Source organism: Microtus oregoni, unplaced genomic scaffold (assembly GCF_018167655.1).
Source record: "Microtus oregoni isolate MIOR12 unplaced genomic scaffold, Mior012 000023F_ref0000262, whole genome shotgun sequence".
NCBI lineage: Eukaryota > Metazoa > Chordata > Mammalia > Rodentia > Cricetidae > Microtus > Microtus oregoni.
In genome coordinates, this window is record NW_024543082.1 from 7,678,997 (window position 1) to 7,699,270 (window position 20,274).

Sequence of the window (20,274 nt, forward strand, 5' to 3'; positions counted from 1 at the left end):
GGCTGGGCACCTGGCCGCGTCCTCCACCCTTCGCGCACGTCCCTCACGCCCGCCGCGTCACGCTCGCCCCGCCCACCCCGCCAGTGCCCTCCCCACGCGGGCCCTCGGTGACATTGAGCGCCAGCGCTGCCGCCACCGCCGAGGGGTGCTGTGCGTCGGCGGAGCAGGCGGCCATGGGGAGCCTCCGCGGCCTGCGCCTGGCGGCTGGTGAGACGCGGGGCTGCGGGCGGCAGGAGGGGGCATCACCGGTGGGGGTGTCCTACTTCTTGCACCCGTGGGAGGACAGCAGCGGCTAAGCAGACCAGGGGGAGTGGGGGCTAGCCGGGACCCTGGATCTCATCCACCCAGATCCCATCTTAAGTTAGTGCCTTGATGCCTCCGAGACCCGGTCCCCTTCCTCCTGCGAGCACCTGCTCAGAGTTATCTCTGTAACTTCTGCTTTCCACGCGAAATTTCCCCCATCCGTTATCCTAGTTGAGCTTTCCTCCTCCACTGCTTGTCATTAGGTGAGGGACTTGAAGATTTCACAGAACACCAGCAACTGTTTTCTTAGATGTGGGTGGGAGTACATTACTTTTCAACAATAGTGCGATTAGCTGCTTCACGTTCTTAGGAGAAAGTGTTATGCTAATGCAAGCTCAGTAGCCTGTTTTCTTAGAAAACATTGGAGCGGTCGGGTGTTGTGGAGTCTGGTGAAGAGAATGTGTCCTGCCTTAGGGGAAATCTAGAAAGCCTTGGAATTATCAAGTTGAGAAATCAGAGGGCTTGCAGCCTGATTCTTGAGGGCCTTTGGTGGGTAACTTACTCTAGTGCTCGTCTTTATGAACTTTCACGTTATATAATGATCTTTTGCTCCACGGCATCAAATCACTGAAGAGATATTTAGTTTTTAAAGAAAGAATAGCCCCATGTTTTGCTATTGGAGCAATGCAAATGTCCATTGTAAATGAGGCAATGCAAAGAATGGCAAATGTAGAATAGCTGCATACTTTTGAGGAATAGCCAATGAAAAGGTTAGTTTCTACCGGCTGGGAGATGTGTTTCAACGGGACAGCTTTGCTTACACCCCTAAACACTAAGACCCACTCTGCTTAAAACAGAGAGAGAGAGAGAGAGAGAGAGAGAGAAGAGAGAGAGCACTAGCCCTCATTCTATTACTGGTTTTGATTTGTATCCATTAGGAGCTAATTCATCTAAAATCTTTTGTGTACATTTTTATTAAGTATTATAAAGTTTTCAGCAGAGCAAGCGAAAGAATCAACAATCTGTGAGTTATTCAGAAACCACTTACTACTTGAAGAAAGTCTGGCAGTGGGTATTTTTTTTAGACCCGAGACTGTAGCACACATCATGGGAATCTAAACTGTCTCCACAGATTTCTGACGTTTTGGAATGCCACTCTTGGGCCCTTAACAAAGACAGAATTCCTTGCACAATTTAGCAACAAATTATTTTACTTCTGATGGGGAAACCTTGGATGGCCAGGCTGTTGTGAGCAACTGCTTCTGCGTGGTCTGTGACTGTCTGCTGTGGAGTGAGCGCCTTCCCGTGATTTCCTTTGCCTGTGTTATTCCTCAGTGCTTTCACATACGTTCTCTGATTTGCACGGCAGCCCCCTCAGGCCTTATCATTCCCTCCAGTCCTTATAAATGAGCATCAGTCACAGAGCTAAATAAACTTGCCCAGCAGCACTTGGTCAGAAATGTGATGGCCCAAGGGAGGCAGTGGATTTGTTAGTGCTGCTGTACATGTCTAACAGTCACACGACCAGTTGGGGCTTCTTTTTGTTTTCTTGAGATAGTCCCTGTGCAGCCCTGGCTGGCATGGAGCTCCCTGTGTGGACAGGACTGACCTGGAACTCACAGAGATACTCCCAAGTGCAATTGGGGTCCCTTAATTCGAGCTGGAACTCAAGAAATGCTAGTGTGTTTGTGAAGTTGGAGTATGCTTGCCTAAGCAAATGAACTTTCGAGAACATCGGCCAAGTATGTGTAGCTCAGAAATTGAATCCAGGCATTATGTTACTCATAATAAGGTAGTCTTCTAAGTGAATAGAGTTCTAGATAACCCCAACTCAGTTTACAAAATAGAGCTGTGCTTTAACCACTTCCATTGGCAATCTCGGGTGGACTCCCTTTGCAAACAGCATAGAGCGTTTATGGACTTTAGTTGGGTTTTTGTTGTTGTGGGTCTTTGTTTGTTTGTTTTGTTTTTCTAGACAGGGTTTCTCTGTAGCTTTGGAACCTGTCCTGGAACCAGCTCTTGTAGACCAGGCTGGCCTCGAACTCACAGAGATCCTGCATCCCAAGTGCTGGGATTAAAGCCGCCTGGCGGACTTTAGTTGTTTATTGTGTGGATGCTGACTTGCAATGTTTGGACGCCACCACAGATGGCAGGTCTTGCGAACATCTGAAATGTTATGATTGTGCACAAGTAGGAGAAAGGACCTGGGGCTTCCATCCATTTCCCAGAGCAGTGCAGCTTCTTTTAAGGAGCAGTAACGAAGAATTGGAGGCTAAATGGTGCTTGTCAGCATCTGTTAGCACACATTGCTTTGATGGAAGGACACTAGGAAATATCTTGGCTTGAGCAAATATAAGGTGAGTTTTCACATCTCTTCTCCTGAAAGTTGAATAAAATAGATACAACTTTTAAAACATTGTATCTTTTTTAAGTGTGTGTGTGTGTGTGTTGTATGCAGAGGTTTGGTTGCACATTGTGTGCCTGTGTGAGGGTCAGAGAAGGACGTAAGGTGTCCTGATCTACCTACTTTATCCTCTCACTGAACCTGGAGCTAGGCAGGCAGCCACCCCAGTCATCCTCCAGTCTCCTTGCCTCACAGTGCTACTGTTACTACACTCAGTAGCCACATCTGACCTTTTACATAGGCTCTGGGGAGGCGAACTCGGGTCCTCATGCTTGCATAGCAAGCAAGCTCTCTTATCTATTGATCCAGCTCCAGTTCCAGGACATTGTATCTTTCGGTAGGATGACTGAGTCAAAAGAATGAATGGACTCACCAGAATGTTCGTCATACCTTAGTGCCCTGTGCTCCTTTGACTGTCAGCTTTTACAGTGACCTTATTTTCATTGCTGTTACCGGGGCAAAAGACCATGGGCTTCTCCTCTCTGTTTATCCCATATCCCAGAGCACTGGAGAAATATTTGAGAAGTCATCTAGTCCCCTAATTGAAATAGATGAGGGAACTTCTATACTTTTTGCTTTTTCAGACAGGACTTCATTACAGCCCAGCTTCCCTGGAACCCCCAGTCTCCTAAGTACTCCGATTTCTGGTGTGCTTCACCACCCCCGCTGGAGGAGGAAACAAGGCTTAGGAAGGGAATTTACTTGCTAAGGGCCACCTAGGTGCCAAGCTGGGACATGACTCTGATTTTATTTCCATTGCAGTTTGCTCCTTCGTTGTTCTTCTATTTGTTCTTGCTAAGCAACCCTAAATGAGATCACATCCATTGTAACTGCTCCTATTTTGGCTTATCGTATTGCTCTAGGTGGTGCCAGCAGGTTTCTGTTTGAGCATATGCTGTGTGTCCCGCACACTGCTCACTTCCTAGGGCTAGTTTATTGCAGTGTATAAACCAGCTCATGTAATGCACTAGCGGGCATACAGCATGTGTTAAGCTCTAGATTACAGACCAGACTGTGAGTGCTGCTGGGCTGGGTCCTGCTGGTATTGGGCACATGCCTCCCCTCCCCCCCCCCCAACTTCAAAAGTGGTAATGTCACATTGGCAGCTTAAAGTCTGCTTTGCTGAGAGTTACTGGTAAACACTATAGGTCAGAAGTTCCCTGCCTCTTTCTTCTTCTCAAGAGCCATTACACTACTGACTTTAGAATTTAGAAAGGGGAAAGTTTAATGGGATAGGATTATCAACTGAGAGCTCCATTGAAACAGAAAGGCTAGTGATATGGGCAAAGCAGAAGGGTAGTTATGGGTCTGGAGAGGTGAGGGGGTACCAAGGAAAAGCTCAGATTACCCTAGAGGCAGTAGGAGAAAAGGTGTCAGCTTGTATGGAGCTTGAACTTGATGGATTTGGGCAAAAAAAAAAAAAGACTTCAAAGCATAAATCTTTTTTGTTAAACTGGAAAATTAACAAGGTAGCTGTACGGGATGTATTGTTTTAACCTGTGAAGTGCTACAGTAAGCTATGTGTGAGGCGTTGATGGAAACGGCAACAGAGACGTGCACTGAAGAGAGTAATGATTCAGGAGGCGTGGACTATTTAAGATAGCTTGATGAGACTAGAATAATGACTCAGTGGTTAGGAGTAATCGCATCGCTTGCAGGGGACTGAAGTTCATCTTCCAGCACCTGTACCTTTGGCTCCAGGGTGTCTGGTGCCCTCTTCTGGTGTTCACAGGTACTTGCACTCACATGCACACACACATATCTAGAATTAAAAATAAACTTTTAGATGCTATATTGTATGTCTCTGCACACATGCATAAGGTACCTGAAGAGGCCAGAAGAGGACGTTGGATCCCCTGGAACTTGAGTTACAAATGATTGTGATCAACCGTGTGGGTGTTGGGAATTGAATCCACTGCTCTTAACACTGAATCATTTCTCCAACCAAAATATTTTTTTAAGATGAACTCTGTAAGTTTCCAGTTGGAGGACTGCAGGAATGGCTGTTTGTTAGAAATAAGAAAGGTGGAAGGCAGGCATTGTGTGCATGCCTGTTTGTCCTAAGATCTGCGCTGAGGCAGGAGGGCAGGAGGTTTATTGCATGCTCAAGGCCAGTGTGAGCAACATAAGACCCCGCCATAAAGACACACATACAAAGCAGGAAGAACATAAGGGGAAACAGTCAGGAAGGCCCTCAAAGACCTCTTAGTTGGGCAGAGAGGATGTATTGCTGTGTTATAGGTATTACTATTCTGTTATCCTCTGACCTCTGCAGCAACACCATATCATGTGCATGCATACACATAAATAAATATAAAAAAAAACCAGAGCCAGCGGTGGTGATGCATGCCTTTAATCCCAGCACTTGGGAGGCAGAGACAGGTGGATCTCTGTAAATTGAGGCCAGCCTGGTCTCCAGAGCCAGTTTCAGGAAGTCTCCAAAGCTACAGAGAAACCCTGCCTTGAAAAAAAGAATAATACTAAAACAGATCTTTGAGACTAGTGGTAAAGGAAACCGTGCTGGTTAGTTTTTGTTAAATTGACAGAAACTAGTCATCTGGGAACTTCACTTGAGGATTTGTCTCCATCAGATTAGCCTGTGGGCGTGTCTTCAAAACATTTTCTTGATTAATGATTGGTGTGGGAGGACCCAGCACAATGTGCACAGTGCCAACCCTGGGCAAGTGGTCCTGGGTCATACGAGAAAGCAGGCAGAACAACCCAAGGCTTTCTGGTCCTTCCTCTGTTTCTGCTTGAGTTCCTGGCTTGACGTTCCTTATGTAAGCCAAATAAACCCTTTCCTCCCAAGTTGCTTTTGGTCATTGTCTTAGCACAACAACAGAAAGGAAAAGTGGCACAGAAGAGAATGTGGTAGGTAATGGAGGGAGGGGTTGGGTTCTTTAAGAAGAATAAGATACGTAGAATCCAGTGGCCACAAAGGTAGGAAGGGTAGGGAGAGATAGGCTAATGATGAGAATGTCAAACATGATGGGGCAGTTAGAACATTTCAGTGGAGTGTTTGGGAAGAACCATGTGTGGCGTGTGTAGTGACGTGAAGGTAATCAGTACATGCCTCTTACTCATGTACCCTGTGAAAGGAAGACTAATATATTTATAGACCTGTTGAAATGGTGACTGTTTTCTCCCAGATCGTGGACCTCCATTTTACTGTGGCACGAGACAGAAATGCTCACTGTCTGCTGGTTGAACACAGAGGTTGCTTCTGCCTTCCTGGAAGCAGTTAGTTATATAATGAACTTTAAGGGGCTACTTCTGCTCTTTAACCTTCCACTGTGTGATCTTTAGGAGATCATCAGAAATACCATTACAGATATTTATAGAGGAAGGTACAGGTTCAGAAGGCTGAGGCCGGAGGTTTGCTTGAAGCCAGAGTTCAAGACCAGCCTGGGTAACAGTGAGTCCCCCATTTCAGAGAGAGAACGAAGTAGGCAGATAGATTGAGACAGGCTGGGTGTGATTAAATTCAGTTACCATCTGCGTTGGGTGTTACACATCTATCAGAGGTGTTTCTGACATCCAGTAGTAGTATTTGTAGCTTTTTGCCATAATCTAGATAAGAGTATCTGATTATGTGAGCACAAGAAAGTCTGGAAAGAAACACAGCAGGTTCTTCCTGGGAGCTATGACAGGCAGGGCGTTCACATCCACACCGCATCTTTATGTGTCCTCCAAATTGTCTGTAAAACTTTTATAATGTAAAGGTGGTTTAGTTGTATTTTGTTCTTAAGATGGGCCTGTGATGTTTGGCAGGAAGAAGGCAGTGGACAGGGAGGAAATAGAGGTGCTGAGAGCTAGGCACAATGTTGCTCAGGGGGTCCTAGATGGAAGGAGTCACCACATCAGAAAGAGGGATTTGTGTTCTTCTGAGTCTGCAGGGAAGTGTGAGAAAAAACAAATGGAATCGGAGCCTGTTTTCTGTCATAAAATGAAAGCCAGCAGCTGAGGCCTAGAGAGTTTCAAGCAGCCACTGTTGGGAGTGTGCAGGATGTGCAGGTGGGTGGTGGACAAGAAAGAGTGGCTCCATCTAATTATAGTTGGACCATGAGATTCCAGTAGCAGTTTAAGGCCTTTATTAAAAAACTGGCCAGGTCCCAAAGATTTATTTATAAGTTTGTAGGGTTTTTTTTTTTTTTTTTTTTCCAAACTCAGACATTTTTTTTCCCATGGATCTAATGTTACAAATGGTAGTTAGGAGTTCGGCCAGCCTAAAAATCTCAGTGTCAGCCTGTTCTGTCCCTGGTTCTGTTTCTCATCACCCTGGTTCTTCCCTGTAATCACGGCTCTCCTGTTTTCTGCATGTCACCCACTTGGGCTGCAGCATGGACATGCTTTCTGAAGAAGGGTTCCATGCCCGTGCCTTCCCCTCCAGATGCTCTGTCCAATTTTCCCTTCTCTCTTCAGGCCTGCCCTGGTTTCTGCACTGAGGACTGTTCCTAAAACACTGTTCTCTATGCTCAAACTGCTCTGCGTGTTTGGCAGAGCTTTTTGCAGGGAGGAGGTGGTGGCAGATGAAGATTCTCAGCTGTGGGGGAGCACGGGGAGCATGGTACCCAGAGCCACATGAGTTGGTCTGGTGGTGTCACTCGTTTTGGACAACCTGTAGAAAATCACAGTGTCACTGGCACAGCCTCGCAACAGCTCCAGAAGGCAGTGACACGCACAGAAGCAATGCAGACCAGGGTTTGAAGCCAGAAGGATCCGTCCCCCGTCAGAAAAGCTGCAGATGTGAATTTCTAAGCCACTGGGTCGCATCTGGACCAAGCTGAGTGCGCATTATAGATAGGTTTGTTTGTGTCGTTGTTATGAGTCTTCAGGGCAGTTCAGCTTTGCTTCTGTGGACCAGAGCGTCTGTCTGTGAAGGATGTGATTGCTGTAACTTACTCCTTTAGGACTACTGAACACTTACAAAATTTAACATGCAGTTTCAGTGAATTAAAAAAAAAAACCTATTGATTAACTGATGTGTAGGACTTGGCTATCCCTGGGATACTGTGTATCTCCTTTTTCCTTATGAGATTTAAAATTGACTCACACACAAAAAATCCATCTCAGATTTGCCCTTTCCTGTCACAACTGTGATAGCATCAGCAGTACTCCAGTTTCAAAGGGATTAAACAGGCATCTGAGGGCTCATTTGAGAACTGCCTCATTATTTACATAAATTAAAAAAGATCTTTCCATGGGACATGGGAAAGGAACATTGTTGCCTCAGAAACGGCTTCTTCTAACCAAGGTCTTAGAACTTCCTGGCCTGAAACAGGAGGAAAAAGGGAATAAGTTGGTTGAGCAGATTGTCTCAGGGCTGTGCAGTGAGCTTCGGTCATCCATTGTGGGACCCGCAGAGGGCAGCTGGGTGCTGGGGAAGAGAGGTGTGAAAGAAAGCCCTCCCTCCCCAGGGCCATGAAAAGATAGAACTGTAGGACCATGTCCACAGACGTCATCAGATGCTGACTGTGTTCGGGACTGTGCTCTGCAGACAAAGTCCAGCGGGATTCCAGCGTCGGGAGTAAGGAATTGAGCATTCACAGTAAAGAGGCTGATGGTACATATGGTAGAGCCACTGCTCCAACCAGAGACAAAGCATTAAGTTTTGCAGTTGTATCCTGGTGTCTTAGTTCGGCCAGTGACTTCCGAGAGCTCAGCAGTTAAGAGCACTTATTCTTACTGAGGACTCAGGTTCAGTTCCTAGCACCAGCACGGTAGCTCACAACCTCTGTAACTCCAGTTCCAGAAGATCTGATGTCCTCTTCTGACCTCCAAGAGCATCAGGCACACACATGGTGCAATGCATACATGCAAGCACAATACTCACATGAAATTTAAATATATATGGAAGTTTAAAAACAACTGACCAACCAACTTGGAGAGGAAATTTGGTTTACATGTCTCCATCACGGTCATTGAGGGAAAGCCAGGATAGGAACTCAAGGCAGGAAATGAAGACTGTATAGAAACGGGGCTGCACATCAGAACCACTGGGGAATCCTGCAAAGGGCTGGTGGTGGAGTCCTGAAGGTCTGCAGCTGCCAGTGAGCAGCCGCGTCTCTGTGGAGCTCCTGGTTCAGCCTGAGAAACACTGCCCAGACCTAGTGGTGTGCAGCGTTGGTTTCCAGGTGTCCATCACACCGTCCTCAGCAGCTGTTGAAATGGATATGAGTGTGCGCATGTTGTAATAGGGGCCGCGGGCTGCTTCCTGCCACCTGGCTAGCTTTACCCGAAATAATTACACGGAAATTGTATTCTTTTAAACACTGCCTGGCCCATTAGTTCCAGCCTCTTATTGGCTAGCTCTTACATATTGACCTAACCTATTTCTAATTATCTGTGTAGCCCATGAGGTGGCTTACCAGGGAAGATCTTAACCTGCGGCTGTGTCGGGAGTGAGAGTCATGGTGACTGCCTCACTCAGCTTCTTTCTCCCAGCATTCTGTTCTGTTTACTCCACCCACCTAAGGGTTGGCCTATCAAATGGGCCTAGGCAGTTTCTTTATTAATTAACCAACGAAAGCAACAGATTAGAAAGACATCACTCCCACATCATGCGCATCTCAAAAGTAATCTTTCATCTAACTCAAAGTGTAGATTTACATTGTAGGGTCTGAGTGGGAACTGGCTACGCTTCTAAACAAGCTCCTTGAGGTGCTAGCCCCATCTGAGAACAGCAAAGGCCTAGACCAGTGGTTCCCAACCTGGAAGTCATGACCCCTTCCACGGGGGTTGCATATCAGATATTTATATGCAATTCATGACTAACAAAATTACAGTTATGAAGTAGCAACAAAAATAATTTTATGGTTGGGGGTCACCACAACATGAGAAATTGTATTAAAGGGTCTCAGCATTGGGAAGGTTGAGAACTACTGTCTTAGACTAACAAACATGTTCCACCATTTGTAATTTTCTCCTTGCTACCAGGACACATTAGTCATATCGGCATGTCTTTATTCTACCCTAAATTGAATGCATTTCCTATGCCTAGTCTTTTATTTTCCTCTCCCAGTTCAGATGTATTGCGGTATGTAAGATAACTTCAAGTTCTCTAACTATTTTCATATGAAATATCAATACATAACATCTTACATAAGTATAAGGTAAAGTCAATATGATACGAGTACTTGAGGGCCTATATTTCATTCATTCATATATATATATATTTATATTTGTTGTTGTTGTTTGTTTGTCTGAGACAGGGTTTCTCTTTGTAGACCTAGGTGTCCTGGAACTTGCTCTGTAGACCAGGCTGGCCTCTAACTCAGAAATCTGCCTCCCAAGTACTGTGATTAACTGTGTGCCCATGACTGCCTGGATCCTCACTTCCCACCCCAACCCCCACCCAGCCAGCAATACTTGTGAGTCTGTAACAGACTGTGTCAGCTGTCTAGGACATTGTAGAAACATCCATGCTCAGGTCCACCCAGATCTACTTTATGAAAAACTTGGCAGAGGGATCCAGCAGCTTTTTTTTTTTGTTTTTTGTTTTGGTTTTTTTGAGGCAGGGTTTTTCTGTGTAGCCCTGGATGTCCTAGAACTCTCTTTGTAGACCAGGCTGACCTTGAACTCACAGAGATCCACCTGCCTCCCCCTTGGACTCCTGAGTGCGAGAATTAAAGCCACCACACCTGTTGAGAACCTCTACTCCTAGAAATAACCAGCAATGTGCTCATCAGAGCCTTCCGGGCAGCCATGAGGCTTCATTGGACTTCCTGTTAGGGCTCTGGGGACTGAGCTCTGGTCAGCCAGGGACCAACAAGGCTTCTTGTGCACCGACAGGGTTAAAGGGCTGTTTTTCTTTTGTTTTGTGTGTTTGTAATTTTGATCCTCCAGAGAACGGAAAATTTCTGTCCTGGATATCTGGGGCAATGTGTTTTATCTCTTAGGGACCAAAAAGGAAAGTCTTAATGAAACTTGGCTTCTTTGTGCTCTCATTTTGTTATAAAATCAAAACAACAACTGTCTTCAGAAGTAGTGACATTTAAAAATTATTTTTACACTAGTCTGTTACATTTCTAATGTGTATAATTGGTCATATGTGCGTGTGTGACCATCAGCATTTATCCTTTGGAGAAGTAGAAGTTATTGTCATAGTGTGAAGTAGCAGTAAGGAAAGTCGGGGAGATGTTTCTGATCTAGGTCTTCAAACCCCAGCCCCACTTTTGTCCGGGGTACCTCTCTGGTCTATAGTCTCTCCCATCGTTTACCCCCTTCTGCTTTCTCTGGCCCCTTCGTGGTCCCTGAAGCTACAAGTAGCATTCTGAAAGAGACTTTCCTGACTAAAGTATCACACACTCATTTCAAACACATATATGTCCTTTCCCAGTGTCCTCCTTTATTTATTTTTTTCCTTTCTGGCACTTCTGACGTGCGTGTGTGTGTGTGTGTGTGTGTGTGTGTGTGTGTTCGTTCACACTAGAATGTAGGTCATAATGGCACAGATTTTTATCTGTTCTGTATATTGCCAAAAGTGTCTTGTGCTTAAATACACATAGTATATTCTTTGTTACTATCTGCTGGGTGAGTGAATGACTATCTCCACATACATTTCTGTGGCTGATAACTGCCGAGTATTCCACAGGCTGGTATTTTTGCTTTTATTATTACTGCAGAACTGAGTGAGTGGCTGTCTGTCTTCTGTTCTCTTTAGAAAGGAGCTGCTGAGGAAACAGTTGCTGCCTTTCCCCCATTTTCTGTTTAGAGAGCAAAGTCTGTCTAGTGAGCTCCACTTATCCTGCCCTAGCCTAGCCTTGCAAAGGGTGTGTCCTTATAGGTTACTTTAAATCAGTGGCTTCCTGGTTTAACCAAATCTACTTGGTACAGCTGGGTCAGGCACTTAAAAGAGGTGAAATGGCAAGTTTTATGTTATATATATATATATATGTGTGTGTGTGTGTGTGTGTGTGTGTTTTATATATGTAAAAAACAAATTTTTTTTGTGTGTGTATGGTTTTTGTTTGTTTTTCAAGGCACGGTTTCTCTGTACAACAGTGCTGGCTGTCCTAGAACTCACTCTCTGTAGACCAGACTGTCCTCAAACTCACAGAGACCGCCTACCTCTGCCTCCCGAGTGCTGGGATTAAAGGCGTGCGCCACCACTGCCCAGCATGTTCTATATATTTTCCCACCACTGGTGGAGGTGGGGTACTAGATTCTCAAAGCGCAGTTCTGCCAGCAGTGGTCCTACACCCTAGGAGTTGTTAGAAATGTACATTTCCCATGAGTATGCCAGTTCATTCTGCTATGCCAGCACTGAGGGGTATTGCTGTAAGTTCAAAGTCAGTGTAGGTTCCATCATGAGACCCTGTATGAAAAGAGAGAGGAGAAAAGAGAAGAGAAGAAAAAAATTAGCGGTCACTAGCTGTGTGGTATGTTTCAAACAGGCCTGCAGCTAACTCAGGTTCCACTGAGCTTTGAGGATCTGAGCAGTGTGTGCTTTTGTCTGTAGGATGAAGAACCACTGAAGGGCATCTTCACACACCTCACAGCCTGGGAACTGTCCTGGTCAGGACTTCTGCCCTCTGGGGTGGCTGAAAAGTGCTGTAGAGATTACTCTTGAATGATGTCGGAACGTGAACCAGATGTGTAGAGCCTGCCACATGTCCCATGTCCTACCAGATGTTCTCATTTGTTTTCCCAGTTCACCCTCAAATCAGCGCTGGTGCTGTGATATTGCATTACCTTAGTCAGAGTGAGGAAACAGGTGAAAGCAATCGTATCTCCCTGGACGTGGTCACACCTGCCACCCTAGGCAGCGCTGGTGTGGTCAGACCTGGAAGTGGAAGAGTGGGGTCTCTTATGAGCAGGCACTCTGTACAGAGGGCGAGGACCTCTGAAAATCCGTCATTGGGTGAATCAAAACCACCAAGATTTTGCAAGGTCTTGTGGTCTGAAGAGCATTTGTTCAAGAAAACGGAGTGAACTGTGGTAAGAGCCCCGAGACTTGCCAGCTTTAACTTGGTTCATTCTGTTCTCCCGTCAGCTTCACAGTAGCTTGGAACACCAGCAACTGCAACCGTAGTTTTAGCAGAAGCTGATGAAGACAGAAGGGGTTAGTGGCCTTCCACCCAGATCCCAGAGATTCTCTTGCCATTTGACCTGTGTAGCGGTTTGCAGGAAACTCCTCTCACAGAGTTTGTGTTTCGCCTGATTCTGAGCTGTGCTAACAGCTCTGTCTCTGGGACGTATATGAAAACTGCCCGTTGTGCTTGTTGAGCGTAGTGCAGAGGAGATAGCTGGGTAAACGGAAACATTTAGAAGGAAAAGCTAGGAAGGTGTCCGTTATGGCCTGACAGAGCTCTGGCTGCTGCTGGGATGGAATGCAGGAAGTACTCCATCAGGAAAGGCCAAGGAAGGTTCAGAGCTTTCCTCCCTTGCCTCATTTAGGTTCTGTGTAAGCAGGAATTGGCTTAGAGAGGAATTGCCTGCCTCGGGGTGAGACTTACTCTATTACCTTAGAGCCTGGCTGCAGAGGCTCCCAGGGCTTGTCAGTGGGAGACTTCGCCTGATTTTTAGCTGGTCACTAAGCTAAGCAGATGTTTCTGTGGCCAAAGACATGAAGAGTACAAGATAATACTACAAATAATTGTATACCCAAAATTACTGAAATTGAGTAAAAAATATTTAAAAAAAAAATCTGACCCAAGGGTCGGGTGGTGGCAGCACACGCCTTTAATTCCAGCACTCAGAAGGCAGAGGCAGGTGGATCTCTGTGAGTTTGAGGCCAGCCTGGTCTAAAAGAGCTAATTCCAGGACAGGCTCCAAAGCTACACAGAGAATCTGCCCCTCACCCCCCCAAAAAAAAACAACTGACCCAAGAGATGGCTCAGTGGTTAAGAGCACTGGCTGCTTTTCCAGAGATCCTGAATTCAGTTAGCAGCAACCACATGGTAATGGGATCTGCTCCCCTCTTCTCTCTGATACTCTCTTCTGTCATGCAGGCATACATGCGATTACATAAAAATTCATGAGTACATAAATCTTTTCTTAAAACAACTGACCAAACACTTAAGGACAATTAGAACTAATCCTTTATAACTCTTTAAAAAAGGACAGCAGAAAAGGTTGGAAATGGAGATAGCCCAATGTAAAGTGCTTACCTGGTATGGCCAAGGGCCTGGGTTGAATCCCCAGTAGGGCACAAAAGGAAAGAGATGGGGGTGGGGTGGGAAGGAAGGACAGACAAGAGCAGAGTTTTCACGCAGGATGTGGTGTTGTACTCCTGTAATCTCAACACCTGGAGGCTGAGGCAGAAGGATTGAAAGTTAGAGGCTAGCCTGGGCTACATCGTGAGCTTCCCATCTCGAATCACTTCTTGATTCATTTAATGAGGGCACATTATCCTGATGCCAAACCAGACAAAGACACCAAAAGAACTACAGCCTCACATACCTTATCTATATGGGTTCAGGACTCCACAATATGAGCCGGGGAGGGAGGAAAGAGTGACCACGATTAAAGCCACCATTCCGGTCTGCCAGGCTCTGAAACTCCCAGGCAGACTTTTTATCCTCTAGTGAACGCACATCTGCCCATAGAGCTGTGAAAGCGCCAGTACACAAAAGAAGCCTTGGCCTTCTCTCTGTTTCCAGAGCACCCCGGAGTGCCGGGACCCAGCAGGTCCATCACTTACCCCTTCCTGCCTGCTTTCCTGCTCACTGGTGCTTCCCAGATGCTCCCTTACTGGGCTCTTCTGTCTCTGCTGGCTCTCAGAAGGCCTGTATTGGATCTGCTGTCTCATGTCATGGCCTCACACATGGTGACTCCCCTTTTCTCCCACTCCCGCCAAACTTGGTGGATGTCTCTGCTTTAATTCTGCTTAATCATTAATTGGTTAAATTATTCATACAGAAGGCAAAAGCTTCTGACCAAAATGTATTTCTTAAAAGTATTCTTTCAAGAAGGTATCTTTTTTTTCTCTGCTGGCTAGTTTTATGTCAACTTGATACAAGCTAGAGTGATCTGAAAGAAGGAACCACAATTGAGATAAATCCATCCAGAAGATCCGGCTATAGGGCATTTTCTTAATTAGTGATTGATAGGGGAGGGCCCAGCCCATTGCAGGTGGTGCCACCCCAGATGGTGGTCCTGGGTTCTATATAAAAGACTGGCCAGACTATGGTGGCATTCACCTTTAATCCCAGCACTCGGGAGGGGGGGTGGTAGAGACAGGCGAATTCTGAGTTTGAGACCAGTCTAGTCTACAGAGCTAGGGCTCTAAAGAGAAACCTTGTCCTGGAAAATAAATAAATAAATAAATAAATAAATAAATAAATGGCTGAACAAACCGCGAGGAACAAGCCAGTAAGCAGCACCCCTCCAGGACCTCTGCATCAGATACTTCCTCCAGGTTTCTGCCCTGTTTGAGTTCCTGTCCTGGTTTTCTTCAGTGATGGTTATGATGTGGAAGTGCAAGCCAAATGAACCCTTTCTTCCCCAACTTGCTGTGGTGTTTGAAAAGCTCAGCAGTGGAGACATGAAGGCCCCTGTGGGGTCTCTAAAAACATTCCCCGGATCCCTTTGGAAGAATGTCATTTCAAGTCAGGGGTGGGAACAGTCAAAGTGGGTCTGGAACATGTCAGAGAGAGGGAGGAAGCTGTCAACAACTACTGATCCCATTTTGAAGGAACTCAGGACCCACCACAAAAGTCCCTCCTAACCAAAGATGGGAACATTTGAGGACTAACAGATAACGGAAGCATTACATGTGATGCAGGCGCTTCTTACAGTGCTTTTAAATGGAAGGTCAACTGGGAGGTTATAAGGACCTGTGTGTGTGTGTGTGTGTGTGTGTGTGTGTATGTGTGCGCGTGCGCATGCACACGCATGTATACATGTATATGTATGTGTGTTTATTCATGCAACCATTTATCCCATGATCCTGTTAATCCTGAACCTAAGGACACCCAATGATGTGGGAAAGAATGCCACCATCTTGCAATTCATATTAAATAAGAGGTGGAAAACAGTTACCTTTGCTGCTCACAAAGGAAAGGTGGGTGACGCGGAGCTTTGAGGGGTCGCATGGGTGGGTAGCACCTTCTGGTCAACTCACTAAGTGACAGCATCACTACTGACAAAATTGTCATGTGGTCCTGTGGTGGGGTAGGAAGGAGGCTTAGTGTTTTGAGACAAAGTCTTACTCTGGCCTTCAACTCATGTAGCAGAGAATTACCTCAAACTCTGCTCCTTGAGCCTCTGCCTCCCAAGATTGGGATCACAGACAAGTGCCACTATGCCCCAAACACCTAGGTCTGTGGTGTAATGCAAAGCACAAACAAACATGCTTACAAAACAAAACAGACCTCCAGTTTGATTCTTTACGAACTTCCACTGCCTGTCTTTAAGAGATAGAGAAGGAATACTGCCATGCTGTAAGTATGACTGAACACCTGGGAAAAGGACCTGCTAGAATTTACTGATAAATATACTGTAATTCATTTTTTTCCTTTCTTTCTCTCTTCTTCCTTCCTTCCTTCCTTCCTTCCTTCCTTTCTTTCCTATTTCTTTTTTTTTCTTTTTTCTTTTTTTCCAAAGCAGGGTTTCTCTATGTAACAAACAGCCCTAGCTATCCTGGAACTCGCTCTGTAGTTCAGGCTGACTTCGAACTCACAGAGATCCACCTACCTCTGCCTCCCAAGTGCTGGGATTAAAGGGGCGTAAATGGCTAAATTTTATTTTTAATCAGCAAAGCAATTATACTTTGAAATAGCACCAAGCATATACCTTAGTCATCTCTTACACAGGTGTAGCTTGTATGCTTTACATATATTGTATATTCTACATGAGCTAACTTCAGTTTTATGAAAGAGCTGAATTTTTGTCTGTTTGGTTTGCTTGTTTCTCTGAGATAGAGTAGCCCAGGCACACCGTAAACTCACTATGTAACCCCACTGGCCTTGAATGTGAAATCCTCCTGCCTCAACCTTGCAAGTTCTGTTTCACCACACCCAACTTCTATGAGTTGATTTGTATTTTGTGTATATAACTGAAAACTTGCAGACTTGTTCTTTCTTCTTGGGGGACAGGGATGGGGAGACAGTGTCTTGCTGTATAGCTGGTCTGAAACTCACTGTGTAGCCCAGGCTGATCTCAAACTTCTGCCCAGCTCTCCCTCCTGAGTGCCAGGATTACAGACCTGCACCACACATTCAGCTGCTTACAAGTGTTTCTTGAGAAAACATCACATTTTCTCTCTGAAATATGTATCTCTCTTTTCTAGGACATTGCTTTAGGTTATATGAAAGAAATGCTTCTTCGTCTCTAAGGTCTACCAGAAACACTGACTTGAAGAGGATCAATGGATTTTGCACCAAGCCACAAGAAAGTTCCAAAGCTCCAACCCGTAAGTTTTTGTGGCTTTATCTATGGAATAGGCAGGCCCCATCCCCACCCTTTAGAATTGTTTGGCATCAAAAGAACCTGAAGAGGTAGGCCAGTGTGTCCTCCATCATGTCCAGTCTTGTAGCATTGCCTTCCTTACTGTGCGTGCATTGGTTGTATTCACAGTGTGCAATGGTGTGTGTGTGTGTGTGTGTGTGTGTGTGAGTGCGCGCGTGTGCCACAGGCTAACATCCAGTGTCTGATGGGGAATCTTTGTCAACCAGTTATCTTTAAGAAGTGGAACCAAGTTAGGGTGTGGCTTTTGGGACCTGGAGAAAAAACTGCTCATGGCCCAGGTGTGCTCTCTCTGTGTGGTTCCCTCACAGTATAGCTGAGCTTGGACTTCTTGTTCCTGTTTCGTGAGTTTGCCCCCTATAATAAATAAAATATAATTGTTTTATCTTTAAATAGCCTGGTTATTTCACAAATCAAATTAATTCAACTGGTGTCCTCAACCATTCTCCACTTTATTTTTAAGACAAGGTTTCTCACTGAGTTTGAGGGTCAGCGATTTGACAAGACTGTCTGGCCAGCCAATGCCTCCCCTGGTGTGCACATCACTCCTGGCTGTTTTTTTTTTTTTTTTTTTTTTGTGGGTCTGGGGATTACACTCATATTCTCGTGCTTGACCGAGTCATCTCCCCAGCCACATCAAGAGATTATGTTTGAGATTAAATATAATGAGGCTAAATTCTGGGTTTGGCACTGACTTCATACCTAAGGCCAAGCTGCCACTGCAGGGATGGGGGGATGATGCATAGCTGTAATGTCCCAGCTGTGCTTGTCTGCAAGCTTCTTCTTGGGGTGCACTTGGGCCCTGCAGGTCTTGGCGAATAGAAAGGAACCATCCCTAAAGGGCTTAAAACGTGTCTTTTCCCTTCAACCTGGTGTTTCCCTTTCAGGATTTGGGATCTATCCTAAGCAATAATCACTATATATGGAAAAGATGTTACATGTGTATAGCATATATGTTTACATCTAAATGTCAAACTCAGAATGGTTACATGTAGCTGTTGGCAGTTTCTTATAAACACTGTAGTACTGTAGAATGTTACATTATCTATGAAAATATATATATACACATATATATGTATATATACATACATACACAAACATACACACACACATATGTGGAGATCAGATTTTGTTTGTATGAAGGCATAAGCCTTGTACTTGCATATAAAATGCATATTCACCCAGATAAAGCTGAGGAAATATACCCAAATTAAAGCATACTGACTATTCTATGGTAGTGGCATCAGGAGTGGTTTTAATTTTTACTTTTTCTTATCTGTTCTTTCTGAACTGCCCTTCTTTTTGTGGGGGGAGGGCAGGAGGGGACTGCAGGCAGTGTTTTGAGTATCCCAGGCTCACTGTGTAGCAGAGTCTCAAAGCCAATCCACCGGCTCCCCAGCTGCCCTCACAGGCCAAGGTAACTTACACCTGACTTCTAGATCCTCTTCTCAAGTGGCTTAAATTCATTTTGAGGTGGAAGAGGGGAGTATGAAGACAAGCGTGACAACCCGAGAAAGATGGAAGGCCAGCCCATTTCTGTACTTGTACAGCTCTCACTCCGGTGGTGCCCCCCGCCCCCCATGGCTTTCCTGTTCCTCTTACTGTTGTTTCCTGAGGTGAAGGCAAAGATGGGCATGAGGTAAAGCGTAGCTCTCAGTGGAAGAGATGTCTCTGAGAGGCAAGTGGGCTGTGGGTAGAAGTCGGCTTACAGTTGGTGAATTTCCTGTCTCATCCCAGCACCTTGTGAGTCCCTGTCTTTGCTTCCCATTCTCGGTGACTTCTCTTTCAAGAGCGCCTCTCCCTGGCAGTCTTTGGGACCTGCCCTATTTTGCCTCATCAGCAATCTCTGCTTCCTCTACTGCTTTCTCCTGTTCCCTTGCATGGCTCTTGGCACTCTCTCTTCCTCAGCACCTCAGTGGCTCAACCTTCACACAAATGCTTATCTTTACTCCTTACTTATCAATGGACCCTCCTCAGGGGACTGAGGGACATTCGTTCATTCAGACTTGAACAGATCTAAATTGGCGTTTGTGCTCCTTTCCTCCCTCACTGGTTCTCTTCATAATGATTTAGCTAGCAGTGCTGGTGGTCCTAAGTCCTCTAGGCTTGGGGTTCTCTGGGAGCCCTTCTTTGTCACAACTCAATCTCCCAGTTCTCTGTTGTCTTTGGAGTGACTTTAATGCTGCTGTAACTCTGGTTCAGGACCAGCCCTCACCTTTTTATTCGAGCCCCTGCTTGGGCTTTTTGCCAGATCTGTACTTTGCCCTTTCCTTTCTTCTCTCTGGTGTGAAGACTGAGATGAGCAATGCCTTCCTGGCTTCAAAGTGCATCTCCCGGGGCCAGCTCTGGTGGTGCAGGTCTTTAATACGTGCCCTAGGGAGACAGACAAGTAGGTCTCTGAGCGCCAGGCCATCTTGGTTTATCTGTATGGTGAATTCCAGGCCAGCCAGGCTTGTATGTAAACAAGAATAAAAAGTGTATCCCCAATCTAGTGAATTCCTCAGCTTGATGTCCATGTCTGTCAATGTAATCTAACCATACAACCCTTTTCTTACTCTACTGGAGATGGGCACGCTTTTGTCCGTTATCAGCGCATCCTCTTCATCCCAGTGTTTCTCGTGGTAGTCTTTCCACTTTATGGCGGCTAGGCCTTATATTTTACCCTAGTCCTCATGGCGTTGTAGAATGATGCTTGAAAACAGGCATCTGTGTAGTCCTCCTCACGTCCATGAAGCTCTGGATCGACCTGAAGCCTCATGGTGTTTCCGTTCACTGAATGGCTACAGGACACAAACAGTTTTTTTATCTGTTGCTTGATTTAAACATTAAAATTTCATGCAAGATTCTTACCTGGTTTTCTCCGCAGAATCTTACAGACACAGAGTGCCCCTGCACAAACCCACGGACTTCGAGAGGAAGATACTGTTGTGGTCAGGACGCTTCAAGAAGGAGGAAGAAATCCCGGAGACAATCTCGTGAGTGCTGGCAGGGTCATATGCAGCCTGAGTTTCTCACTGGTCTCTGATGGGGAAAGCAGAGTGAGTTTGAGCTCTGTTTAAAATCTTCTGACCAGATTTAGAAACATTCTTCACTCTCTATGTGTTTTCATGTTGGCAAGTACCCAGAACAATGACTGCTGGGAACCTGTCTGTGTGTTACCTAGAGACAGGTGGACCTGTCTGTGTGTTACCTAGTGATGGGTGGACCTATCTGTATGT

The 20,274-nt window shown here is 45.5% G+C and overlaps 2 protein-coding genes across 2 annotated transcripts in view; one reads left to right on the forward strand and one right to left on the reverse strand.

Moving 5' to 3' along the window:
• The first annotated feature begins 21 nt into the window (after positions 1-21).
• Fam162a (family with sequence similarity 162 member A) overlaps positions 22-20,274 on the forward strand; it is a 26,906-nt gene continuing 6,653 nt past the window's right edge. The window contains exons 1-3 of the mRNA XM_041673167.1: positions 22-207; positions 16,881-17,003; positions 19,923-20,031. Coding sequence (XP_041529101.1) covers positions 174-207; positions 16,881-17,003; positions 19,923-20,031 — 266 coding nt within the window. The 5' untranslated portion in view covers positions 22-173. The remainder of the gene's footprint in view (positions 208-16,880; positions 17,004-19,922; positions 20,032-20,274) is intronic.
• The window catches only part of LOC121461836 (WD repeat-containing protein 5B), a 12,180-nt gene continuing 11,899 nt past the window's right edge, over positions 19,994-20,274 (reverse strand). Inside the window, exon 2 of the mRNA XM_041673166.1 lies at positions 19,994-20,077. The gene's annotated coding sequence lies outside the window, so the exon portion shown is untranslated. The remainder of the gene's footprint in view (positions 20,078-20,274) is intronic.